At 53.1% G+C, this 21,651-nt stretch overlaps 1 protein-coding gene across 4 annotated transcripts in view; it reads left to right on the forward strand.

Annotated features, from left to right (window-relative positions):
• ARHGAP39 (Rho GTPase activating protein 39) overlaps window positions 1–21,651 on the forward strand; it is a 345,937-nt gene that overhangs the window by 310,502 nt on the left and 13,784 nt on the right. For all 4 annotated transcript variants that reach the window (XM_067560096.1, XM_067560095.1, XM_067560098.1 and 1 more), the window contains 2 exons: window positions 17,450–17,649; window positions 19,718–19,809. In XM_067560096.1, the coding sequence (XP_067416197.1) occupies window positions 17,450–17,649; window positions 19,718–19,809 (292 nt within the window). The remainder of the gene's footprint in view (window positions 1–17,449; window positions 17,650–19,717; window positions 19,810–21,651) is intronic.

Here is a 21,651-nt window from a genome sequence, read left to right on the forward strand (position 1 = left end):
TTGTTTCAGATAACCCTTTGCCACAGATCTCAACGTGCTTTTCAGATATCCCTGCTCAATGGCCAGGGCCACCTAGGCACAGAGAGGGGAAATGATTTGTCCAAGCTCACACAGCAGATCACTGCCAGTGTTAGGAACAGGATCTAGTGCCTTATCCTCTTATCTACACCTGTGTGCACTTAGCAAGGTGGTTGGGTCCTTTTCTCTCAAATGGGGGATCCTTGCCTTAGCTCTCTGTGCCTTTGTCCCTTTGAGGTCAGGCTACTGGAATGGGATCCACATGGGGTCGCACTTCCCAACGATCTGGAAGTCACAGCATATGACATCTGAGCTCTGGGATCTGCACTGGCTACCAGCTGATACGTGGGGGAGGTCAAGGGGTTCCAGGTGAACTAGCAGCCCCTGAATGGTTTGGCTCCTACCTACCTGAGAAAGTGATGTTCACCTTGATTCACTAGATACAGTGGCCTTCAGAACAGGCTGGAGGATTCTCGTTTGCCCAGGCATATCCTGGGAAACTGAGGGGCTGACTCAAAGGGAGAGGTTCTGGTGGAGGCCAGGCCAATGGTGAGGAACGCTGTCCAGGACTTGGAGACCTGTGCTTGAGATCTAGTTTAGTATCTTGGTAAAGCGTGTGTGTGTTTAATGCATGGAACATGCTGAGGCTGGGATGCAGGCGCCAATGGGAAAATCCAAATAAATAAATCAAATGAAATAATGGAAAGTCTGTCCTTGCCAATTCTCGCTGCTTCCTCCAATTTGCCAGGACGTGAAAAAACAAGATTAGGGTCTATCCAACCTGAACTTTCCCTTGGCAATTTCAAGCCTTGATAAGAGGCGCATCTGAGGCAGGAAATTGTGCTCCCTGAAAATCCTGCAGTGTCAATGATGAGCGCTGGGCCACCTGGGCACAGCACGTAGCGTGGCCCCTGCACGTCAGCTCAATTTTGATTCAATTTATTCTGTGCCCTTCTGAATTACCCCACGTACAAACTGCAGCCATGAAAATAAACCCAGGCAGGAACACAGAGTGGATCTGCAAGCTATTAGCAAACCAGCTCTTAGAATGCGCTGGAGAATGATTGTGCTCATAAAAATGACTAACGTGGCTGTGTCATGGGCATGTAGCGCAAAGCATTTCTTCTCCAGCTAGTGGGTTCAAATCCCATCCAGGTGAGAGTGACCAGAAGCTGCCATCTGACAGCTGTTAGGTGAAATGAGTTTGGTGGGGCTCGTCCAGTTCCCCAATAGGCAGGAGTCCACGTCACAGAAGCCGCCGTCACTGTTAGCACCATTAGTTCCCTTGTGGGCAGCGTCAAAGGAAAGGCCAGCGAATGGGCCACAGAGACTGAGCTTTCCTTCCGTCCTTTGTGCTGGTCCCTCCGGTGCATGGGTAAAGCATATTGGTGTGGTATGTGGATTGAAAGTCTGTCTGGACTCAGCCCGTGCTCTCCCTGCTCCGTCCCCAGACCTACTAACCTGGCATCTCTCCCCAGTCCTTTAAATCCCCCTGCAAACATTTATGTGATTGTCAGCGTTTGTAGCATTCATTTTCCAGGCCCAGGACAAGCTTCATCGCCACGTGTTCTCAGACACGTGTGGAGCATGAGGATGTTAGCACACAAAGTGCAGACGGGTTTGTGAGCCAGCTGCTAATGTGTGACTAACCTGTCTGCTGCGTGAGCTCCCCAGGGGCTGCATTACAATAATCCAATCCCCGTGTGACAAATGCCTCGCTGCTGTGTGATAGATCAGCTGGTGGGAGACGGGTATCACCTGGCTATGTGTCCCAGAAGGTAGGGTCTTCTCCTTGCCACAGCTGACATCTGAACTCCAGTGGGTGAGAAGGACCCTGAAATAGCCCAAGAGCAAGGAGAAGCCTAAAAAACAAAGGAGGTGACACTTAATCTAAAATAAGTGACATGAGGGTTGTTGGCACAAATGCATAGTGTTGAGGAAAAAAAGTGTAATTATAAGTATAAGTATAATTGTAACTTTGTCAAATAGAATGAATGTGGCTGCATTTAGTTTTAACAAAAACAGTGTATCAAATGGTCCTATAGAAAGTATAGTAACCAAAATGTTCTTAAATGAGAGCCATTTACACCTCTCTCTCCAAAAAACTTAAAGAGCCTTTTTAAAAGATCCTTATCTATTCTGAATAATGTTATGTTTTGGGGAAAAGTGGAAAAGAAAAGAGCTGGTTCCAAGAGGACTGAAGCAGAAGTCTTCTGGGAAAAAAAGGGGAGAAACAGAAGGAAAACAGAATGTAAGTGTGAGGTTAAGATTAACAGATTTTAAATCCAGCAACTGGACTATCCAGTATGTATTTACAAAGAATATTCAGGGAGAAAGCCAGGATGGAAGTTAAAAGGTCTTCAGGACAAAGCCCTGGCTGGGATGATTTAGTGGGGGTTGGTCCTGCTTTGAGCAGAGGGTTGGACTAGATACCTCCTGAGGTTCCTTCCAACCTTATTCTTCTATGACAGCTGGCCAGTGTGCATAGCTAGGTCATTGCCAGCGTTACAATGGCTGGCTCAGCATGCTGGCCAGGCCTGCAACTCAGCTGGCATTTATTAAAGGAATCAAATGATAATGTGCCCAAGTAATTGCACCATCTCCAGACTGTACCTAGAATGGATGGTTTGAGGCCAGCTTCAGGACATTCGGATACAAACCATTTTGGTGGCAGAAGCATCCCCAGAGCTATTTGCAGGTGCTAATGGACACGCTAACCTTCCTCGAGAGGCCCCTTCCTTTCCATGAACCCCAGCACCATCCATGGCTCCCCAGCTGTGAACAGTCATGTGGGCCACTGGGCCAAGCTGCCTCTGGTGAGATGCAGAGCAGGCATTGCTGCAAGGGAGGACGGTTTTGTGGTTAGACGCAGGATCGGGCAGTCTTGAACATCACTCTCAGCTGTTGCGGTAATGCGACGGGAACGCAGACTCCTCGTGACACTGCCCTGCCTCCCAGAAGTCTTGTGAAGATAAATTCAGTCATGTTGCAAAGGCCTGCAATGGGACGTGCTATGGAAAAGCAAAGCACTGCATGCAGCTCAGGCGGCGTGAGAGCTCACTGCACGGAGAGCCGCCCTGACATCTTCGAGTGACGTCCTGTCCTTTTCCGTTGTTTTCTTTCTCCCGGGAGAAGTGAACCCATGGTTCACACTCAGATGGTGTGACGCCTTCATTCCTCCATCAAAGCTGGTCCAGGCGTGGAAGCATGTCCATCCCCAGAGCAGGCAGACTCCAGGAGCAAATGACCTGGGGAGGGATAAGGCTTTGCTGAGGTCAGTCCCTGGTCAGGCGGGTAGTGTGCTCCGGTGTCAGTATCTCTTTGTAGCCCTGGTAACTAAGTGGATTGGTCCCACAGTCTGCAGCATGAGCAATCCCGTAGCACCGATGCTGCGCAGCAGTTCCCATGCTGCCCAGGCCCCGTTGAAATCAGTGTCAACCCAGCTCACTCAGGAGTAATCAAGACTTCGAGGAGTTAACACATGGGGAATTGGCTGCCTTGCTTCCGTCTCCCCCCCCCAGCCCCGCGAGCATCGGATGATATCTGGGTAACAGGTGCTGTGACTAGAATGACTGTGGCCACTGGCACATGAAGGGAACTGAATACAGCGTGGGAGTCATGTGCCAGGCTGTGCCTCCGGGACAGCGTGTAGTACTTCAGAAAAGAACGGCATTGTGGCTGGCAAACTGAGCCGTGGTTGTTGGAGAGCCGTAGAGGGCGGAAATCTAAGCCCCTTGTTTCTGAGGCTCTCTGAGGGACTCCTTGTCGACAGAGGGACACTCCGGTTTTCATCCAGCCAGCTTCGCTGCACACAAGGCCCTTGCAATTAGAGTGAAATTTGTCATGATTCAGGCCATCAAGGGCTTATTTCTGTTAAATATCCTGTTGACCTTTTCAGTCAAACACAGAACTGATTCAAGGAACAAACCGCCCTGGCTGGAAACAAAGCGAAACAGCTGGAAACAAAACGGGTGGCTTTGACCTCAGAATAAATGGTCTGCCAGAGCTTGTCCTTTTGTCTTCAGTTCTGTAGAACATCCCAGGCGCCAGCATTTCCCAGCTGAGTAAGGAGTCCTGCCCGCACAATGACGTGCTCAGGAAAGCACCCTAAAGCTTACAGAAATTCGACTCTCTGCTTTGATCACCAGACTAGTGTCCACCACCACCACTCCCTTCTCCCCCCCCCCCAAAAAAAAATAGCCATTGTGCTGAGCAAAGTGTTCACAGGTTTTCTTTTCACACTGTACAAGCAAACTTGTGCTCTCTGCTGCTGGCCTTTTCCCCAGGAAGCCTTTCAGGGCATTGCTTTGTAGGCGGGATTCCTGGGACATCAGCGGTGCTGGAGTAGCACTGGCTGTGCGATTCTGAGTGTGTCTCTAATGATTTTGCCCTGCAGCCAGTTGGACGACGGCTCGCTGAATTTCAGTGTGTTTCCTTTTCCTTCAGGGCAGCAGCATGGCTAAGGTCTCTCATCTCTTCCTGCTTCTCCCAGCCACTCATGTCTTCTTGATGATTACTGGGGCTTTGGAGCTTCCTGCCAATGTTAGAGTGGTCTCTCGTCTGCTTTCTGAACCGGGTGCTAGACCTTACAAAGAGAGCTTCTGAATCCCCCACAGCAAGAAGCTGGTGGGTTTCCTCTCCCCCGCAGGGGAATGGGATTGTGGAGCTCACACAGTGTGCAAATACCAGTTATGTTAAGCCAAACACCCGGTTATCTGAGGCCCTCAGGTCTGACCTCTGGGCAGGAAGCCATTGTAGGGCCAGTCCTGCAAGCTGCTGCATCCACTGCTACCAGCAGGACTTGGGACATGCAGGGGGATCAGGCCCAGTCCATCTGGCGCCCATCACCAGAACATCTGAGCACCTCCTGATCTGTAATGTGTTCATCCTCACAGCCCCCCATGAGGTAGGGAAGTGCTGTCACCCCCACTGTACACGTGGGGAGCTGAGGCCCATTGACATCAACAGGGTGACTCCTAGAGTAAGTTACTGCTCACCAGGAGAGAGGCCATAGTCACACGACAGCCACTCCCATCCGAGCCCGTCAGTGCCAGAGGGGACGGGGCCTGAGTGTGCTGCCTCTTCCCACTCCCGGACCATTTCCACCTCAGAGCGAGAGGTGAGTGGCGATTCAGACCGGGCTCTTGCATGGCCCTGCCCCAGCCTGGGCAGCTTTTTGTCATCCTGTTTTGGTCCAGTGCGTTAAAGCGTCTATGCAGTGTGCAATACACCCCTGGTTATCCAGAGCTGCGCGGATTGACGCCAGTGCAGCCTGGCTCGATAAACCTGGAGTCTGGAGGCTCTGGATCTTTGACTCCCAGTTTGCCTTCAGCTCCTCGGCTCCCCAGGACTGGACCAGATCTCTGCTGCTCTGCAGCTAACACGCTGGGACTGAAGCTTGCAGACTGGCGGTGACACACTGGTGATTGCTAGGAGGATGGGATAATAGTCATGTCCATCGGGTGTCCCCTGCTCTTTGCGAGGCGCTAAGCACCGGCCTGGCATTGCACTGCACGGCCTGTTCCCGACGCCCGAGCGAGCTGTCACACTGCCGTGCACAGGGCCACGGGCTCTCTCACTGTGTTACCGGCCACAGGCAGCGCTGGGGCTTTTCTCATGGCAGATGTTTAAGCAAAGTCACAGGACGGTTGCAGTCAAAGGGCGCAGGCCATGGGAACAGCCGGATTGAATAAACCCCCCCAGGCTAGGCTGCGTGCTGCACCCACAATAACCTCTCGGTTTCCAGTTGGAGTGTAAGTCACAGGGACCGGAAGTAGAGTTTCCAGCATGAACCTCTGTAAACCACGACCCACCTCTTTAAATACAGCTCGGCCCAGACCAAGCCCCCACATCCAGACGCCCCTGCACTCTGGGAACAGCTGAATCTGGAGCTGAACTTCCGCAGCTTGGAACCACCTGTTAGAATTTAACCCAGGCGGGGAGGAGGAATTCTGTACCCCCCTGAGGCAGTGAGCCTTGCCCGGAAAATCCAGGGTCTGTGCTCCATCCTTACCACAGCGTGTCACTGTGCTCCAGCTCTCGGGTGTTACCCGTGCACCGTCGATGGTGCGCTGGACACTCTGCTCACCTCGTGTACGCCTGGGCAGCTGCCATCACAAGCACCCACCCCATTCGCTCACTCACGTGTCCCTCGTCCTCCAGCGCTCGCCGCTTTGTTATCGTAGGGGTGCTTGTAGGAGATTGGCTGTGTGCGCTGCTTTGTTATCTGAGGGCTGGGCAGCTGGCCTGGCTTGTGGTGAAGCATTGATTTTGGAGAGAGAAACAAAGTGTGGCCTGACAAGGTGGATGACCAGATCAGGCTGCAGGAGTGAGGGAGGCTGCTGGGAAGTTATTAGCAAGTCAGCAGTCAGGCCATGCGCTACCATGGAGCTCTCACGCTGTGACAAGCCTGCCAGGGATGGTAAAAGCTGAGACACGATGCTCTGAGGGAGAAAGTGGGGAGCTTTTGCTGGTGTTAACCAGCATTGCTGGAACCCCCTGGGCGGAGGTTTGCTGTGCTGTGCTTGGGGTGATAGTGCAGTGTGTATGTGAACAAGAAGGCGCCTAGATGCTGTGGGGATGGGCCCAATAAAATGCCAGAGTGCTGGGTGCCTCTGTCAGTGCATAGATACCAGTGATTGGTACCCTCGAAATACCCCGGGTGGCTGTACGGACGGATGGACTGTAGAACCAGACTTCTGTGGAAAGGACAGATGAGGGGGGAGCTGAGATGTCCAGCTGAGATGCAGAGGGAGAGGCTGTCACCCAAAGGAAGCTGCTGAGGGTGCTGGCCAGGGAATCATCATTCTCTTGGGAGGAGAGGTCAGGAAGGTCTCCCAGGCTAAGCAGTAACTGCAGGTGGGAGCGCCCAGCCAGCCCGTATCCCTGGGAGGAGTCCTGCCTACAGCACTGGGGAGGGCGGCCTCTCCAGGCTCTTCTGGCAGCCGGGAAGCAGGGAACCGCACCTCCTGCCGCCTCCTCTCCAGTCGCGATCCTGAGGCACAGACGTTATAGTTTCATAGGGAGCTGGGGGGACCCTGACGCCCCGTCTGCTCAGGCCCCTAGGCCACACTACCTCCCACAGGGGGTGGGAAGGAGAAACCCCACCCACATTGTTATAGATGGCCCAGCGGCCTGCTGGGACCCTTCCCCCCGTCCAGGTGGCTCCCAGGGATTAAACCAGCCTTGGAGCTGTGCAGACTGGTCTGCGTGGCCCCTCGAGCCTTTAGAGATCCTGCAGGTGGGAGCGTCCCCCCTCCTGAACTCCTCTGCTGCGTCCGTAGCCTCCTGGGCCCAGGGGGCACCTGCACAGCAAGCAGCAGCTGGACGACAGGGGCTTGCGCTCTGGCCCTAAAATATCTGTGCAGACGGTTAGGCTCAGGCTGGAGCCTGGGCCCTAAAGCTTAGGGAGGGGGGTGGGCGTCAGAGTCATGCTCCGGCCAGAGCCCAAACACCTGTGCCCTATTAGCGCCGCAGCGCAAGTCCAGCCTGGTCTGGGAAGCCGGGCGCTGCGACTCGCTGCCGCTCACGGTTAGGGACACTCCGCCTGGCTGCACGTGTTCTGCCGGGTCAGGCCCTCGGTGAGGATGATTCGGTGTCTGCAGGGGAATGACGGGGCCGTGTGGCCGCGCAGCAGGGATGGTCGGAGCGACAGGAGAGGGCAGGGCAAGGCAAGCAGGCAACTTCTGTGTGTAGCTGGAGACCTCCAGGGGAGCGGAAAGAGGGGGCCTGTTCCAAGGCCCTGATGGGGTCAATGAGTCTGTAACGGGAGCTGGGCACGAACTGGAGCTAAGGCTGGCTGCCTAGCAGCTGTCCCAGCCCCCTGAGCAGTTGCCTGGGCAGAAGCTAATCCTGCAGCGTGATCAGCGCACCTGGGATCTAGCGCTGGTAGCAGTGTTGGATCCTGGCATCCCCCGGGGGATCGGTACCAGAAGAGATGATGCAAACGTTTTGACTTGAACGAAGTGAACTGCAGAGGCACGTGAAGTGCACTTTCCTTCCAGGGATGGCCATGCTGCTACACAGGCAGAGAAACTCCAGCTGGATCTCACGGCGTGGCTGCTCCTAATGGGTACTGGGCCCACAGAGGTCACCATGTGAAACAGGGAGGCAAAGGGAACTATGAGAAGAAGAAGCAGGTCCCCAAACCAAACCTTCGCCCAGGGAGTCTTGGCAGGGAGGATGGGCCCATGGCTAAAACATGCGCCTGGGAATCTGGAGAGCTGGGCTGTATTCCTTACTGTGCCGCTGCCCCTGGGCATGTCACTCCCCAGCTCTGTGGCAGGGGCTCCATCTGTGATGTGGGGATCATAGAAGCTCTCATTCAAACTTTGTGTGAGGCTTCATTGTTTAATGTTGGTGAAGCACTCAGAGATCCTCCATGCCAAAGGTCATACAGAAGCAGTCATTGCCAGGGCCAGGAACAGACCCCTGATTCCCAATCCTGTGCTCTAGCCACTAGACCACACCACCAAAAGCACATAAACGTTGTCTAGGGCAGTTCCCCGTCTAACATCACTAACTAAGGTACAGAGACACTATGGCCAGGACTGTCAAATTCCTGATTTTCTGGGTGCCAGACGAGAAGGTACCCAGCACCTTGGACAGTCAGACCCAAGGTGTTTCATGCTGGGCAGCTGAAAACTGGTGCACCTAACAGAATGGCCATTGCTCAGAATGTGGGTTGGTGTGAGGGGGCAAGGGATCTCCCTGGATGGAGAAACGCTGATGGAACAGAGAAATGAGAGCATCTCTAGTTGCTGGCAGGGATCTGCAGAGACACATCTGAGACAGTTCATTGTAATCTACATATTTTATCATCTACCTGCCCCCTAACGATAGGAAGTTGTTGGATGGACACAGGACGTCTTGGTAACTATCAGATATGACGGCCCTGCCTTCCAGAGCTGCAGGCTTAGTGCCCAAGAGGTTAAGACCTGTCTTTGGAAATGCCAGCAGTCTTGTGTTCAGCAGTAAATGATAGGAGAGGGTGACATTTTAACTCGGGCTGTGTGGCGGTGTGCGTTTGAGGGGAGCTCTGAGAACTTGCCTTGCGAACTGTCTTTCACTGACCGCCTGTCTTTGCAACATGCAATGCAGCACACGCTGGGTTAGTTCTGCCACACACAGATCAATCAACCTCTGCTTAGCATCCAGCGAGCAGGAGTGACAGCCTAGTGCCTAGTTCTGACGGAACTTAATGAGATGGAGGGAGACGGTGGCGCTTTCCGTTGGCAGTGGGCCGAGGCATTCCCACTCTTCTGGCACTGCGTTTAGGTCACAGGTGCTGGCCCAACGTCCCTTCAGTGTCTGCTCCCGCCCTCTGGGCCTGGGCCTGGTTCTGACGAGGTGAAGAGACACATCTTGTTTGCAGATGTCGCCCTGAGCTGTGCACAGTAATAGCCCGCTCCTTTTCTTGAGTGGCATTGGTTCATTTATAGTCTAGGGAGAGTAGGATTGATTTAGATTATTCCTCCTCGTGGGCACAGTTGCGTTACATCTTCCATCGTGTGGTCCGTCATAGAATCATAGAGATGCAGGCTGGAAGGGACCTTGAGAGGTCATTTAGTCCAGCCCCCCGTGCTGAGGCAGGACCAAATCAACCTAGACCATCCCTGCCAGGTGTTTGTCCAGCCTGTTCTTAAACACCACTGTCACAGGGCGCTCCACTCACTGCTTCAGGCACCTCCTTCCGGTCGCGCTCGGGATTAGCTTTGTCAGGCGACGCCTTCCTCTGCGGTTCACACACTGTGGCTCCAGCTTCCTGTCCGGCCTGCAGCCCCACTGACAGCCTCGGGAACTTCAGTGTCCTCTTTGCGGCTTGGCCCTCCAGCCAGGTCACTATCCGTATTCGGGGGAAGTTTAGCCCTTCAATAGTCCTAGGCAGTCCTCCCATTCACTGCCGTGGCCCACTCGCCCAGTGGCTGGTAGGGGAACCCAGGCCCACCCTCTTCTCCGGGTTCCAGCCCAGGGCCCCTCAGCTCAGCAGTCTGGGCCCTCTCTCTGGCCACACCACTCTGTCCCTGGGCTGCTTCCTACCACTGGTTCCCCTTTTCTTTCTGGGCCTACAAGTTCCCAACGCCTCCTCCCTCTTCCCAGGGAGCACCTGCAGCTTCTACTTACTCCCTTTTCCCTGGGAGTGTCTGCCTTTTCCCAGCAGCCTCTTCTCCTTTCAGTTCCTGGGCTTTATAGGCCCCACCTATTCCTGCACAGCTGATCCTCCTTAATTAGCTGCCTAGTGGTTAATCGGCCCATCTGGCCTGCATCCCAGCTCGGTGTCATCTGCAGATGTTATGAGCACTGTCTCCACTCCATTAGGCAAGACGAAGTCATTAATGAAAATATTGAATACCAGACCCAGGACTGACTGCTGCAGGACTCCGCTAGTTACATCCCCCCAGTCTGTCAGCAAACCACTGATAACTACTGTCTGAGTACAGACTGTCAACCAGTTGTGCATTCACCTTATAGTGATTTCATCTAGACCACATTTCTCTGGTTTGCTTATGAGAGTGTCATGTGGAACTGTGTCAAAGCCTAATTAAAATCAAGATATATCACATCCACAGCTTGCCCCTTATCCACTGACCAGTACCCACGTCAAAGAAGGAAATTAGGATGGGTTGACATGATTTGTTCTTGACCAATCCATGTTGGTTATTACTTATCGCCTACAATGTGATTGTTCAATCATTTGTTCCAGTGTCTCTCCAGGTATCGAAGTTAGGCTGACTGGTCTATAATTCCCCAGGTCCTCTTTATTCTCCTTTTTAAAGACAGGTATTATGTTTGCCTATCCACCTGCCCCGGGCATGTCCCTCAGAACTTCCTTACAGTCTTCTCTCGTCTTGACTAACTTAAATAATTGTATCATCTACCAATGTTGGCAGCACCCCATTCATCCCCACGTTAATAATTAAACCACGCCAGCCCCAGGACAGAACCTTGAGACCACACCTCTGCTGGCCTGGTGCCATGATGAAAATGGACCATCCATTCCTGTTCTTTGTGTTCTCTCTCTGACCCAGTTTCTGAGCTCTGCTCTACTTCTTCCTCTGCAATGACTTAGTTTCCTTAATAGCCTCTCATGAAGGACATTGTCAAAGGCTTTTTAGAAAGTCCAAATAAATTAAGTAATCCCGTGCTGTTTTATCCACTATTTTGCTGGCACGCTCAGAAGAGTCTAATAGATTAGAGAGGGCTGATTTTCCTTCCTAAGCTGAGTTGGTTTGTCCCTGTCATGTAATAATTATCTAGACATTGTATAACTCCCTCCTACGTTATTGTTTCAACCGGCGTAGCTGACAGTTAAATGAGGCTCCCTGTTGTGTAATTCCCAGGATCTCCCCTAGGATTTGAATGTAGGGGATCTCAGCTCTCGTATCTGAGGCCAGATGCAAACACTACAGAAGCTGCCCCTCCTGATTTGCCAGTCCTTTGAGCAGCCTGCTGGTGTGCTGGTGAGTAGAGTCATCTAGCCAGAATTTGGAGCATCACAGGAGGATGGGTATCTTCTCTGAGGTCAGGTCCTAGCCAATGCAGGTTTTATACATGACAGAGTTTGCATTCTTCAGTCCAGCTGTTTGTTTGGTGTCTTAGATACTGCCCTGAGGTGCCTTAGAAATAAAGCAGATCAGAGAGGATGTTTTAATCCTCTTAGAGATCTTCCCATCTGCTCACCCACCCAAGGCCTTCTAACCAGGGGCTTTTTGTCAGTGAGTGTATCCCCTGCCCAGATATGCCAGGGTGTGAGCAGGAAAGAAGAGGCCCATCTAGCTGCCCTGAGCTTTCAGAGTTTCGGACAACTGTGGAAAAGTCCAGCTTCCTTCAGTCTCCATAAACCCAAAGCATGTGCAGCTCTTCATTGACGCTTCTGCACAGACCACCGGAGCGGGAAGAGCTCACATGATAATTCCCTCCCTCCAGAAACACCGTCACCTCTCACACACAGCATCCACCTACACACAAGGAGTCGCAGGTCCTCTTGCCAGGCATTTCTTGAGTGGATCAGCTGCATTTCAAAGGGGGCACCTTGGACCTGGCGAGGGCTTGTCTTTTACGGCCCTGTTTGCGTTGGCTGGCCTCTCCAGAGTTGCCCTCCATTGACATCTGCTTAACAAAAATAATCTCTCTCCTGTGCTCCTTGGGTGTGATCAGGTGGCCGCAGGTAACTGTTGGAAATGAGGGCAAATCCTGCCGGCCTTATAGGCACATGGTTCCCACTGCATTGGTGGGCATTGGTTCTGGGCAGGGGCAGACCCTGGCAGTATGTTACTGGCCACGTGTGAGTGCAAGGCTGGCATCTGAACTTGTCCACGTTGGTTTGGAACATTGCAGCCCTGTGGCCAACCAAGCGGTTTTGTAACAAGAAGCTTGTCTCAAAGCCTCTAGTGCAATGGTGCGCAAACTGGGGCAGGGGGGCACGGAGGAACGTTTTGGAGGGGGGTGGGAGGGCGAGGGGCAAACCTCCTCTGCCGGAAGCCCTCCTGAATCTAAGCTGATTTACTACACTGCGTTCCCCTGTTGGTTCCACCCATCACAAAGCCATGCGCCAGCGGGGGGTGGACACGGGAGCTTCTGATGCCAACCTGGACTCAGCTGCCCTTCCATCGATGAGCTTCAGACTGCGAGAACAAAAGGAGAATTGCTCGGCAGTGAGAGGGCAGAGGATGAACTCCGCGTGAGTGCTCCCACTCAGACTCTCCTGGAGGCGTGCCCATCAACGCAGAAAGCCGAGGCAATCCCACCGACCTTTGGAAAGCTCCAGTTGGTGGAGAACACAAAGGCTCCTAGACCACTTCCCCCCCAGTCTGGCTGGACAGCCTGCTCTGGCTTCTCAAGATCCAGGCTCCCTAGTCCTCCTTGGTAGAGCCACCCCTGGGACTGGCCCCAGTTCCCATGGAGACCCCTTCTTTCCTTGCATGGCTGTGCCCCCAACACAGCGCCTTCCCCTGGGACAGTGGATCAGTCAGGATCAGGAGTGGGACTTGTATGTGCAGGAGATGGAGCTTCCTCGGCCGCCGGTCCCGAGTGAGTGCCAGCCACAGCCCCCATGCAATGACTGCCAACCCCACTGCTTCCCAGCAGGGCCTCGGGAACCCACCCAAACCTCTCGCCACGTACGCGCCCTCCCCGCGGAGCAGCAGGAGGTGGGGAGGGGAAGCTGCTCGTGTCCGTGCTGAGCTGTGGGGCAGGAACGGATCGATAGATCCAGCAGGCCCAGTTAATTTGTGCGGGAGCTGAGCTGGGCTCAGGGCTGACGGGGAAGAGGAAAGGTGACTTCGTGCCACCTTTGTGCCTCCTCTGTCCAAAGCCAGTGCAGGTGAGAGCAGCCTCAGGAGCTGCCTTATGCAGTGCCTGGCTGACTATCACCACGGCCCTGTTGCAGCTGCCAGGAATAGCTCGAGCATACCAGCCACAACCCGTTCTCCTGGAGATGCCCCAACACACCCCTAGGCCAAGGGCTCTGTGGGGAGTGGCATGGGGCTATGGTGCCAGCTGAGGAAGCCCCCTTTGCCCACTGACACTTGCCTGTGAAGTCCTCCACTTCTATAGCAGTTCTCTGGCCAGTAGAGCTGGCATAAAGGCTCAGGTGGCTCCGTGCCCACACCAACCTGGAGTCAGTGACTCGTGTGGGCTGCGTGTGCCCAGTCGATGGCGTGCTGGATGCCAATTCATACCAACTAATCCGATCAGTGGGCTCTGGGCACTGGCAGGTGAGTTTATCTGGTTCAAGACCATGAGGAAAATTGGTTCCGTAGGCCAGGGGCCAGTCTACACACAGCCATTGGGGCCGTGCCCGAGTAATAAAACAATGCCCCCTCTGCCATCCCCTCCCCATGTCCAGGCCAATTAGCCAGCCCTCTTCTCCTTCGATTTGTTTTCTGTAAAACCGAAGTGGAAGGCAACGAACGGAACAAGTGGACCCTGAATTGGAGTGTGGGGAAGGCTGGGCCGCAGACAATAGCCGGGACTTTCTGCACGTTTCACAGGGTCCTTAGCGAATCCTCCTGACCTCTCGAACCCCTTAATATAAATAATCCTGGCAGCGCCGCGAGAGTGTGTGTGACTCGGTGCAGGAGAAACAGCCAGCCCTAATGCTGTGTGTGCAGACAGCACCGGGCACGCAGCCGACTGGACACAGATAATCATAGAATCAGAGAGTTGGAAGGGACCTCAGGAGGTATCTAGTCCAATCCCCTGCTCAGAGCAGGACTAACCTCAGCTAAATAATCCCAGCCAGGGCTTTGTCAAGCCACAGCTTAAAAACCTCTAAAGATGGAGGTTCCACCGCCTCCCTAGGTAACCCTTTCCAGTGCTTCACAACTGTAAGCTGACTTTTAGTTGCTTGACCACAGTTACTCCATTTTAGCTAGCCCCTTTGTTTTTAGAGACAGGCTAGGCCGTTCCACTCTGTGCAAGGATCATGGAAAGTTTGCTGGGATGCAGAAGGAGAGGAATGCAGAAGGAGATAAGCCTTGGCCGGATTAAGCAAGCTATGTAGCCTTGATAGATAAGATGTAGCTAACTGTAAAGCATCAGCAAAAACACCTTATGAATAATGTATACCTTTGTAAGTAGAAACAGAGATAATATAGGCCAATAGTGAATGAGGGAATAGGTTTAGGCCCTTGTAAGGGGGATATGTATGGTCTTGTCATGAATGTTTAAGTAGCAATAAGGTATAAAACTGTCTGTAATTCTTTGTTCGGGGTCTTTTTCCACTGTCCACTTGTGGGCTTGGGAATTGACCTTCTGCAGAATAAACACTGTTGGAGACTGTCCTGACTGAAATCCTGTGTGGGTCTCTTAGCGGTGCAGGTAACCATCCTCACTTGGAATCTTTTTCCAGCACCACCCTCCTAGTGAAAAACTTTTTCCTAATGTCCAACCTAGACCTCCCCCCCTGCAACTTGAGACCATTGCTCCTTGTTCTGTCATCTGCCACCACAGAGAACAGCCTAGCCCCATCCTCCCTGGAACCCCCTTTCAGGTAGTTAAAGGCTGCTATCAAATCCCCCCTCACTCTTCTCTTCTGCAGACTAGAAACTCTAGTTCCCTCAGCCTTTCCTCATAAGTCTTGTGCTCCAGTCCCCTCATCATTTTTGTTGCCCTCCACTGGACTCTCTCCAACTTGTCCACATCCTTTTTATAGTGGGGGGGCCCAAAACTGGACACAAAACTCCAAATGCAGCCTCACCAATGCCGAATAGAGGGGAAAAATCACTTCCCTCCATCTGCTGGCAATGCTCCTCCTAATGCAGCCCAATATGCCATTAGCCTTCTTGACAACCAGGGCACACTGCTGACTCACTCCAGCTTCTTGTCCACTGTAACCCCCAGGTCCTTTTCTGCAGAACTGCTGCCTAGCCCGTCGATCCCCAGTCTGTAGCTGTGCATGGGATTCTTCCATCAGAAGTGGAGGACTCTGCACTTGTCCTTGTTGAACCTCATCAGATTTCTTTTGGCCCAATCCTCCAGTTTGTTTAGGTCCTTCTGTATCCTATCCCTATCTTCCAGGGTATCTGCCACTCCCCCCAGCTTAGTGTCATCCGCAAATTTGCTAAGGGTGCAATCTACCCCATCCTCCAGATCATTAATGAAGATGTTGAACAAAACCAGCCCCAGGACCGACCCCTGGGGCACTCCGCTTGTGACCAGCTGCCAGCTAGACATGGAGCCATTGATCACTTCTCGTTGAGCCCAATGATCTAGCCAGTTCTCGATCCATTTTATAGTCCATTCATCCAACCCATACTTCTTTAACTTGCTGATAAGAATACTGTGAGAGACCGTATCAAAAGCTTTGCTGAAGTCAAGGTATATCATGTCCACGCTTTCCCCACATCCACAGAGCCAGTCACCTCTTCATAGAAAGCAATCAGGTTGGTCAGGCATGACTTTCCCTTGGTGAATCCGTGCTGACTGTTCCTGATGCTTTGCTCTTCTCTGGCGACTCTCAGCCAGCAATCTCCAAGCACTGTAACAGTGTTAACCAGTAACACCTCCCAGCCCTCAGGGTGGGAAAGTTCAGTGTTATTGTCCACGTTTGACAGCTGGCATGGAGACGCGATGTAGCTTGCCCAAGGTCCGATATAGAGAGACAGCAGCAAAACTGGGAAGAGAACCCAGATGTCCTGATTCCCGTCCCAGCCCCCTTGCTCTAATCACTAGACCCCGCTTATCTCCAGGACCTGGGAGCAGACCCCAAGAGTCCTGATTTGATCCCCAGACCCCTGCTCTAACCATAGTCCTGGAATTAGAAAAGTGTCTTTAGTTCTGCTGGCGTGTGAGTGGTTTCTGTCGGATGATAGAAATGCTGCTGTCACCTAGCAGAAAACCCTCTGGATCATTTCCTCCTAGGTAATAGAAGGGAAACAGATGGCATTTCCTCCATGATTCATTGATTTATACAGAAGTAGATAATGGAATAAAAACTAAGAGGGAAACTCCTAAACCCAGAGCAGGGAGGAGGTTGGGGAGTTGATGATTCCATAAATCTCTGGGTCGGCTCAGTGTTTATAGGCCACAGTGATCAGACTTGGGTGATTAAAGTGAGGCCCTTCAGTCTGTGCTTAGGTAGTGACTAAAAGCGGCTTAGCATTCAGAGGTGTTCACTGCATTTCAGTTGGAGTTCTGGGCACTCAAACATTTAAAAATTAGGCACTGTGTGTCTAAAGTCAGGCACCCAAAATTGGAGTCCAGGTCTGAATGTGTGGGCCTTAACTGCTCTGTGCCTCAACTTCCCCCGCTCTGGGATTAATGATCCGTGCCCACCTCTGTAAAGCGCTCTGGGAAGTGGGGGTGAGAATGCTTACACCAGCACCAAAGATTTGTATTGCTGCTGTTGCTGTATTTGTTTTTATTATGACACAGAGCCACATCTCTAGTTCCCGTGGCAGAAGCACTTCCGTTCCCAGCAGTCATGTTCAACTGTTTGAAGTCTTCCCTGTCTGACCAGAACAGGAGGGATTTTTATTTGGTAACATTTGAGCCAAAATGGTTCTGCCATTTTCAAGACTAAGGAGGGTGGGGAAAATATCCTTGTTCTGAAGATGTGAGGGGTTTTTTGAATGCATGGGAAATGGCAGGACCCTGGAATTTGGCAGCTCTTTGGTCCCTAGGGCCACGCCTTTTCGGACACAGTGTAAATTGGTTGTGACTTGCTAAAATTCTCACCTTTGAATAACATTCTGGGTGGCTGAACGCTGGGTTTTATAATGTGATCTCTTAGCAGTAGATGAAGGGTCTGTGCGGGTGAGCCAGGCTGTGTTCCTTTGTGCTGGCGAATGTGCAGAGCGAAGAAGACAGATGGTCGTTAACTGTCAACAGTGACCTGTTGATGCTTATTGTCTGAGGTGAGTCCTGTATGAATAACCATTGTGCACGTATCTCTGGGCCTTCACGTTTGTCTTGGTTCCATCTCTTGCAGGGCCTGAAGAAGCCGAATATTGAGGAGATCCGGCATGCAAAGAACGCAGTGTTCAGCCCCTCCATGTTTGGGAGCTCCCTGCAGGAGATCATGAACATGCAGAAAGAGAGGTACCCGGATCGGCAGTTACCCTGGGTACAAACCAGACTGTCTGAGGAAGTGCTGGCACTGAACGGAGACCAGACCGAGGGCATCTTCAGGTAAAGCCGCCTTGTGACTCTGACCCTTCCTGCGCACGTCAGCTCTCAGGGGAATTGCCCAGGCATTCACTTCCAATGGAGAAGATGCAGCTGGCTGGTCTTTACTAGGGCAGGGTGGTCCATGAGGGCCCAGCAGTGGTCTTACAAAGGCGTGTTTTATATAGCAGCTATCCCCTTGGTACCTAACCAGGAGCAATGGATGGACTTAAGAAATGAGCCAAAGGTTTTCACAGCCTGGATTGAGTCTGCACAATTAATTCAGGGTACTTGCTCTCTCTCCATTGTTTCCTTTTTTTATATTGCCCATCACCACAGTATCTAGGCTCCAATTCTCCTGTCCAGGAAATCTGTTGTTCACCTGTTGCCATTGTTTTGGACAAGATTTAGCCGTGATAGTTGTAACACATCTCGTGTGCAAGGGCATTGTTACAGCACACAGCTCCTCTCCCCACGGTCTGCCTGGGGTTAGGCCCTACGAGGGGGGCTCTGTCTTGTCAATGACAAAGTGTGATGGACGGCATATTTCCATAGGCCTCTCCCGTGAGACCAAGCAGTGGAGAGAGCACCGGGGCAGAGGAGGCAAAGATTTCACAGGCCTCTCCTAGCCCGTCCCCTCTGTGGGGGTCCTGCAGTGTGGGGGTGCTGCTGAGAGGAGAACTGGGGGTTCTCCCAGGTGTCTGGGCTAGCTGTAAGCCACAGTGTATCCCTGCGGACAGAGGGGCCTGGACTGGAGCCCCCCCAAAGCGTGGTAAATGGTCGGCGTCCCCTTTTGCTGCAGCGGACTGAACCAAATTTCCAGATGCTGAATTCTGGGGAAGGTCACAACTAGACCTGAGTCTGCGGCCGGCCTCTTCCCCGAGTGGGCCAACCCGACCCCTGTGCCCTCTGGATCTGGATCCCAGCTCAGTGCCTCTAGCCCGTCTCTCAGGACAGCCATGTACTGAGTGAAGTGCAGCCTATATGCCTGCTGCCTAGCAGAGGGGATTTCTCCTTGCTCCTCTCGGGTTCACAGGAGGAGCTTGGCCTATTCCCACGTATCGTGTTTGTCCCCCCAACTCCACTGTCGAGCAAGGTCTCAGCTGGTTACTCTGTCCCTCCAAAAGCTTCCATGCGGACAGAGGGCTTTTACCCCTCCTTCTCTGCAGGATTGGTGCTGCCACACCGGCGCTCAGAGAGAGGAGTCAAACTGCACAGGAGGTACACAGCAGTGAGTGACTCTGCTCAAGCTCCTCCCACAATCCCAAACCCCACCCACATGCCCAAGACCCACCTATCACCCCCAAAGAGCTGCAGGGCTGTGCTCCAGTGAGCAGCAGTGAAATAGTTAATGCTGCCAGTCAGTGGCTCTGTTCCCAAGATGGAGGAGCAGGAGGGCCTCCAGGGCAGGGGCTCTCGAACTTTTTTTGCTGAAACCCCCTTTGAAAACATTTCAGGTTGTGATGACCCCCCCACAAAAGTGATTACCCCCCATCCCATGCCATCCTTACTGGCAGCTCACGACCCCCCCATATTAACTTCGCAACCCCTGGAAGGGTCACAATCCCCAGTTTGAGACCCCCTGCTTTAGGGCAAATCTGTGCAGACAGTCGTGCTATCACAGCTCCTGCAACCATAATATTCAAGCACAACCGCACATGCAGATACCTAGTGAGGCAGCTAAATAGCCATGTGTGTGCAATCACACAATTTATATGCACAGGCACCATAGTAATGCCCTTTAGATGCTTGCCTTTGTGCACACGTTTCCACGTGGACAGCCTCTGATCTCTGTGTTTGAAAAGTGAACTGCTGTCATCACTAGGTTTCAGAGTTAACATCCCATTAATCAGAACGAAGGTAGTACGTTTGCCCCTCTCTGAGCTATTGTTTCAATCTCCCTGCAGACTCAGGCAAGGAGTGCTGCATCAAGTATGTTTAAAGTGCTCACCACTGAAGTACCTAAGTGTTTCTGCAGACTCAGCCTATAACGGAGACATGGCCTCAGCCAAAGTAACTGAGTAAATGGCCTTTTAACCCCCGGGGGACCGAGTCTTAAATCTGTGGGGCTTTCTATTTCTTTTCTGCGCAGAGTGCCCGGAGATATCGACGAGGTCAACGCCCTCAAGCTGCAGGTCGATCAGTGGAAAATCCCCACCGGCTTGGAAGACCCTCATGTTCCTGGTAAGGGCTTCTGACCCCTGCTCCCTCCACGTGGGGGGGGGAGGGAGGGATGAAGCTGAATCCCAGTGCAGGGGGAGTGCGAAGTGAGCCCTGCCTCTGAGCTTTGTGGGGGTGAAGGCAGCCAAGCCTGGGCAAGGCAGAGTAGAGTCCTAGAGCAGGCCTTGGCAATGCGGGGGTGGGAGCCCACTTCAGGCACTGGGCAAAGGCGGGGGGGGGAGGGCAGGAGAGTGCTAAGGAAGGGCAGGGCTAGGGCCTGCCAGGAGGCAGGGTTTGAGGCTGACGAGACGGAGAGCGACATGGTCTGAGCAGAGGGGAAGAGCTGAGCGTGCAGGAAACCTGCTGGGGGAGCCCTGCACATGTGGCCCAGCCAGGCGAGCGCCCCAGGACACAGGAGAGGAGAGCCCGCCCCAACAGTGAGATCTTCCTGGCTGTGAGAAGCGATGGGAGACCCGTTGGCTAGGACTGGAGCTGGGCCACGGAGGCTCTGCTGCAGAGACGGTCCTGGCCTGGCCTCGGGTAGGGGTGCACCACTGAATAGGGCACGTCCGTCTCTCCCCTCTTGGAGTCTGTGCTCTGCTGCCCCCGCAGACGCCAGGGGAAGGGGCTTCATGCGCCAGCCCTTTCGTGGCAGGATTAACGCTGTAGAACAAGTGTCCATGCTGCCGTGAGACGGACGCCTGGCCGAGGTCAGGCTCACCGACAGCTGCTGGGCCTGTTAATCACAGCTGAAGAACGGCCGAGTGTGTCAGTATTTAAAGCCTTCCCATTGATTCCTGCTGCATAATCCGCCAGCCCGGTCTGCTGAGCTTCGGCTGTCTGCCTAATCCCTCTCCAGGACACAGAACAGTGGCAGAGAGCTCACTGTGGGAGCGTCTGCCAGAGGCAACCAGTAGCGTGGGATCACTCCTGACCTCTGATATGGCAGGCAGGGGGCCAGCGGAGCCAGTGAGAACTGGCTGGGCCCTGGCCCAGCCTGTGCAGGAGAAGAGTACATTTCCCTCGTACCCAGTACGTAGTAGAGCATTGCTGGTGCCTTGTGCATCTCAGGGAAGGAGTCTGATCAGTGCTCATTGACATAAGGCCAAGAAGCGGTTCAGTTGCAATAGGATGAGAACAATAAAGAAGCATAACAATGGCCATTCTCTAACCCTGTGGTAACAGCCTCATCATCCCATCTCCAGCAGGACACAGCAAAGAGCCAGGCAAGGGCGGCTGGCAATGGGAGTGGGGGTTCCATGGGGGGGTCTCATTTAAACTCAGTGACGTTTTGCAGCACAGATGAGATCGGGGGCACGTTAGTTTGGAAAGGGGGGAAGAGGGCTATGAAATAACAGAGCACATGGAATCTCCTACCTACCCCAGCTGGTGACACAAGCGAGGGAGCGCTCAGTGAGACGGCTGCATGTTTAGAATGGATAAAGGGAGCAGGTAGACAGCCTGTGGAACTCTCCGCTGCAGGATATGAAGACAAATAGCTTAGGGACAGATTCTGCGTCGCTGACTCACAACAAGTGCTATCGCAGAGGGCTACTCGTGGAACAAAGTGCTACTCAGAATGAATAAGGGTGGCAGAATCCGACCCTCAGTGCTTCGAAGAGCCAGACGTTTGTCTGACCGAGAGCAGCAGCGTCCGTTCCCACTAATGAGGCTGGCCAAGATAAGTGTAGGAAGCGAGTTCCCCCACTGTGGAAATGTTGCATAACGAGGACTGGTAAGGGAAAGCCAGCTGGCCCTGTGCATACAGCCAAGGGCATAGCAATCAGCGGAACTGGCTTCAAGTCCTGGTGTAGCCACGTGTGTATGTTGTGAGCGAGGGGAAGCTGCTTTATCTCTCTGGCTCAG

Source organism: Emydura macquarii, unplaced genomic scaffold, assembly GCF_026122565.2.
Source record: "Emydura macquarii macquarii isolate MOO-44397 ecotype Brisbane River unplaced genomic scaffold, CSIRO-AGI_Emac_v2 contig_2246, whole genome shotgun sequence".
Lineage (NCBI taxonomy): Eukaryota > Metazoa > Chordata > Testudines > Chelidae > Emydura > Emydura macquarii.